Genomic DNA, 6,000 nt, shown 5'->3' with positions numbered 1-6,000 from the left:
ATAGACGACTTACCTGGCGTAAGCACATCGAATGCAAAAAGATGCACCTAAAACTGAAAGCCAGCAGCCTCCATTGGATCATCAACTCACGATCGCCACTGTCATTGTACGATCGCCACTACTGTACAATTTAGTCCTTAAGGGGTTATATACAGTTGTACCGGGCAAAAATATGAATTTTTATCGATTTTTTTTTGACACCATAGAAAATATTTATGAAAAATGTTTTAACGACGTTGTTTAGTACATGTTTCTGGGTACTTAATTAAATTTTTTCATAAACAAATATTACATAACAAAAATGTTATAGCCGAATTCCCGGATCGTCTTTTTTCGATGGTGTCTTGCGGTGGACATGATTTCTCGAAAACGGTTCATCCGAATTCCAAAATTCAAAAAAGTTTAGTTAGTATATTGTATTGTCTAGTCCGTGGACGAGTGATTTTTAAAAATTTTGATTTAAAAAAAAAATGGCGACGTTTTTAACAAAAAATGTACTTTTTCAACGTATAAGATTTTTGTTTTTTGTCCTTTAAAAAAGGAGTTTTCAAAAAAATTGAAAATCCCTCGTTCACGGACTAGCTAACATCATAATAAATAAGTGGTCAAAATTGGTGTTGATCGGATTAGTAGTTTTTTAGTAATCGTGTCCACCGCAAAGGTAATTTCCAAAAAAAAAGGTTCTGAGATAATCGCGTTTAAAGTTTCAAGTTTGTTCAAGTTTGTCTCGGGTTTCTAGCGGATTCCATCTGCGACGCAATGACCTCCCAACCCAGCAATCGATTTTTAGGGCGGTCTATCTCTGTATCAGTCAATATGACTGTTAGTTAAGTTAAAAATATAAGATTTGATACACCTCTTCTTAGTCTCGCAAAGAGAAGATCCAAGAAAAACAGCAACGCTACAAAAAAACAAGAAAGGAAAGCTAACTTCGGGCGAAGCCGAAGTTTATATACCCTTGCAGCTAAAACCGGATATATATCGCTAACATCGGATATAGTTGGCCGATGCTTATGAAATAGGTAGGTGGGATCAACTGACCAAAAATAGAATCTGTATTAAATTCCAGCTTTCTATCTTCAAAAACACGAAAGTTGGGTCATTTCCGATCGTTCAGTTATATGGCAGCTATAGGATATAGTCGGCCGATCCTTACGAAAATTAAGCATGTCGTATTATTTTGCCAAAAATAGCGCTCGTGTAAAATTTGAACTCTCTAACTCTAAAAACACCGAAGGTTTACCATTTCCGATCAATCAGTTATATGGCAGCTATAGGCAGGATATAGTTGGCCGATTCCGGTCGTTCCGACTTCTATACTGCGTGCGAAGGAAAGAAGGGTGTGTGCAAAATTTTCAAATCGATAGCTTCAAAACTGAGAGACTAGTTCGCGTAGAAACAGACAGACAGACGGACAGACGGACATGCTTATATCAACTCAGGAGGTGATCCTGATCAAGAATATATATACTTTATAGGGTCGGAGATGTCTCCTTCACTGCGTTGCACACTTTTGACCAAAATTATAATACCCTCGGCAAGGGTATAAAAACGAACTATCATAAATTTTTTTTGCTTATAATCATTGCTGTTATACAATGTGCAAGTTGTTTTTGAAAGTTATAGAAACTGCACAATAAATGCTTAAAGAAAACGATTATGAGCCAGGCAAAGTTTAATTAATTTAATTACAATACCCTTCAATAAAATAGCTAAAATAAAAATAAACGATTAAAAATAAATAAAATGATTTAAAAAAAGGATCACATGTCTACATTAAAAGCAATCAGACTATTGTATAATAGGGATGTTTACTTTAAGGAAAGAAAGAAGAACCCGCTATATGCGTCTAACGTATCAGTTATATATATTTAATATATTGCACACAAGCACAAAATGTATTTTTATTCACCACCATTGCAAGTGTACAGTTGAGATCGGCCATTGACAAACACCCGACATTAGGCAGAGCATTACTAACATAACTAAGAACATCTTTAGAAAAAATGCATATTCATATTATACTATAATAAAATGAAAAGAATTTAAAAAAAGGCGGAAACAAGAATGGAAAGCTAACTTCGGAATTAAACTTCGATATAAGCAAGATTGCTACCTCGTCGTGCTAATACAATCGAAGGCAAGAAGCATGTTGTGACCGTTTCTGTGAAATTAGCCAAACTGCAGAATGATTTACACAAACAACATGTTGACGTACAATTTACATCTTCACCATTTGGAAGAACTAGCTTCTACACTGGGACCTCATGAAGTTGCTTTCATTTTTCAAGACGATAAGTTTTGGGTACCCATAGGTATCACAGGTAATATTTACCCTTGTGTGAATTGTAAAATTTTATTTGATTTTTAAGAGTGTCGGGTCAGGCAGCAGCGGTGTAATTTTAATGTTTAAATATGTTAACGTAATGTTTGGTAATGTTTATTTATTAGGCTTAAGTTTATACAAAAGCTTAGTTGATCGCAAGCCGACTCTCTCTCGGCCGCTCGATTCAACGGGCTTTCTATAGAGAGTTTTAGCTCGCAGTGTCTAGGTCGGGCCGCCCTCTCCATTATTCGAGAGCTTTAGCTTCGCAGTGACCAGTCGGGCCGCCCTCTCTGTATTTACTTTAGTCTCTGCATGTACCATAAGCTGGTCTATCAGATGATCATCCGGCTACATCTGCAGGCAGAAATAAACATTTTTTATAACGTTCATACTAAATTCAAATTCGTCTTTCATTTCCCGGCATTGAAAAATATCAATGACCAAACATTGGTGACCCCGACTTGATATAGTTAATATAATTAACTAAATTATTAACTATAATTTACTAAAGCTATATAATTAAAACTAAACCAAACTATTCCCGCGAAAACAAATGTGGTGCAGATCAAAATTTACATGAACGGTTGTGGTGCTAATAAGCAATCAGGTTTATATAAAATAATAAACAAATTCAAACTAAGAACTAAACATAAACCTAACGGCAGTTCAATTGTGGCCAGATAAATTATTTATTATAGGCACACATACATATTTACGTTCCACAAAGCAAGTGCATTCGCCCGCGCATAGACTTCATATATATATACGTTCCACAATTCCGCTACGGTTCTGAGCGCACAGTGGGACAAGTCGTGTTCGTCGCGGGCAAATAAATTTGGAGCAATAAAATTTGGTGCCGGAATTATTTACTTCGGGTTCGTCGGAACTTAATAAATCAACCATGAACTTCAGCGGCGCAGACACAGGAGCACCCACTCCAACCCGTAGTGCTATTCTTAAGTGCAAGGCCCTGGGTATTCTCCAGGACTTGCAGAGGATCCAAGTCTTGCAGGCTCTTCAGCCTGTTTCCAAGGTGGACGATGCCATGCTCAACGTGCGACATGGTCAGAGACTTCAAGGCCATCCATGGGGAGCTTGAGGAATTGTACATTTCGCAGATCAGTAGTGAGCTCCGATGGACTGTCTCGGAGCTGGTAGTGACAATGCAGGCCGAAATTGAGCACGAGACGACCCTTCGCTCTTCCCGAATGGCTGCCCACTCCACCCTAGCTAACGGAATGTCCACCATGCAGGTTGACTCAGGGTCAGGTCAAAGGTTTCAAGCTTTGCCTCCCTTGCCTCTTCCTACCTTCAGCGGTGGATACTCTGAATGGCCTGAGTTTTACTCGATTTTCTGTACAATCGTCAGCGGTAATCCGAGCATCAGTAAGGTGGAAAAGCTGCAAAGGTTGCGATCTTGCCTTCGGGAGTCCGCTTTCGAAGCAGTTCGCTCCTTGGAAGTCTCCGATGAGAATTATGATGTCGCGCTGAATTTGTTGGAGAAACGATTTAATAGCCGTCGTTTATTATTTCAGGCTCATGTGAACGAGATTCTTGGCCTCACTCTAGTGGAAGGTGATTCAATAACAGGTCTTCGAGGGTTATCCGACAAATTCAATGCCCATATGAAAACTTTGAAGAATTTGGGTTCGACGAATGAGATAGCCGGCTGCATCATTATCCAGGTTAAGTGGGAGGAGAGTCTAAATTCTTCAAGTTCCGACGCCATCCCTACTTGGGAGTCGCTGGCAGAGTTTCTGGAGCAGCGATGCAGGACTTTGGAGGCTATGGATGTGGCCGCTGGGCAGAGCTATGGAGCGGATCCCTCTTCGGGTTGAAGTGCTTCGCTGGGAGCTGATTAAGCTGTACCTCGCCCCTTACGAATATAGTTGGATGACAGGCCCCAACGGAGGGGGGAATGTCGGGTCAGGCAGCAGCGGTGTAATTTTAATGTTTAAATATGTTAACTTAATGTTTGGTAATGTTTATTTAATAGGCTTAAGTTTATACAAAAGCTTAGTTGATCGCAAGCGGACTCTCTCTCGGCCGCTCGATTCAACGGGCCTTCTATAGAGAGTTTTAGCTCGCAGTGTCTAGGTCGGGCCGCCCTCTCCATTATTCGAGAGCTTTAGCTTCGCAGTGACCAGTCGGGCCGCCCTCTCTGTATTTACTTTAGTCTCTGCTTGCACCATAAGCTGGTCTATCAGATGATCATCCGGCTTCATCTGCAGGCAGAAATAAACATTTTTTATAACGTTCATACTAAATTCAAATTCGTCTTTCATTTCCCAATGGGACTAAACGTTCATACTAAATTCAAATTCGTCTTTCATTTCCCAATGAGTATCAATGAGAGATAGATTGTAGATAGATAGATCAAATAGAAATAAGTAAATGGTACATGGTAAAATGTTCGACAAAGAGATGAATTCAATAAAATCTACAAAAATAATACTTTCTATGTTAAAATAGTGAAAATTACTTAATGTTGCTATATTTTCCATCAACTTGCAATATTATTATTTCAGCGGCTCAAAAACAAGGCCAACTTTTGATGAATATGGAGTACCGAGTCAGACTTCCGGATCATGATTGGGTCGTTGCTCTCGCGCATAAACTGATACCTTCAGTTTATGCAGGTATTGTGATCAAAGAGAACGGTTTTGGAACTTCAGATGCTGTTACTTATTCGGGACCAACCTACATTGCCATACGATCGGGGAAGCACTCATCTTCAACTGCTTGGTCTCACGTTTTGGATATAGACAAACTTTTTGATATTTCGGAATTCAATCTGATTACTAAGGATCATTTTGGTAATACGAAACCAGTTATGATTTTTAACGTCGATGGGGGGCCTGATAAGAATCCGCGATACAATAAAGTTATTCTTGCGGGGATACATTATTTTGTATGAGAAGCGTCACGCAATTATAGGGGGGGGGGTCTAACCCCCTCAATTATAGGGGGGTTAGAAATATTCCAAACACGGTTTTAGGTCTCTTTAAGTTCCTCCAATATTTTTTTTTGTCGCACTGTGATATATAAATTAACAAGATGTCCTTTTTATACCCTTGCAGAGGGTATTATAATTTTGGTCAAAAGTGTGCAACGCAGTGAAGGAGACATCTCCGACCCTATAAAGTATATATATTCTTGATCAGGATCACCTCCTGAGTTGATATGAGCATGTCCGTCTGTCCGTCTGTCCGTCTGTCTGTCCGTCTGTCTGTTTTTACGCGAACTAGTCTCTCAGTTTTAAAGCTATCGTCTTGAAACTTTGCACACACCCTTCTTTCCTTTGCACGCAGTATATAAGTCGGAACGGCCCGGATCGGCCGACTATATCCTATAGCTGCCATATAACTGAACGATCGGAAATGACCCAACTTTCGTGTTTTTGTAGATAGAAAGCTGGAACTTAGTACAGATTTAATTCTTGGTCAGTTGATCCAACCTACCAAATTTCATTAGGATCGGCCGACTATATCCCATAGCTGCCATATAACTGAACGATCGGAAATGGTATTTGGTAGAAATATCAACTTTCGTATTTTTGAAGATAGAAGTTTGGGACTTTTTTTAGATTTTGTATTGTAATAAATTGGATTATATATTCCTATTCCCATAAGGATCGGCCAACTATATCCGATGTTTGCGATATATATCCGGTT

General features: G+C 39.2%; 1 protein-coding gene across 1 annotated transcript; it reads left to right on the top strand.

Moving 5' to 3' along the window:
- The first annotated feature begins 3,227 nt into the window (after positions 1-3,227).
- Positions 3,228-4,164, top strand: LOC138926927 (uncharacterized). The gene is made up of 2 exons (XM_070282542.1): positions 3,228-3,380; positions 3,445-4,164. The coding sequence occupies exons 1-2, from the start codon at positions 3,228-3,230 to the stop codon at positions 4,162-4,164; spliced, it is 873 nt and encodes a 290-aa protein (XP_070138643.1).
- The last annotated feature ends 1,836 nt before the right edge of the window (positions 4,165-6,000 follow it).

Source organism: Drosophila bipectinata, chromosome 4 (genome assembly GCF_030179905.1).
Source record: "Drosophila bipectinata strain 14024-0381.07 chromosome 4, DbipHiC1v2, whole genome shotgun sequence".
Taxonomy (NCBI): domain Eukaryota; kingdom Metazoa; phylum Arthropoda; class Insecta; order Diptera; family Drosophilidae; genus Drosophila; species Drosophila bipectinata.
The sequence above is the reverse complement of the archived record's forward strand: the minus strand, read 5'-3'. Positions and strand labels throughout refer to the sequence as shown.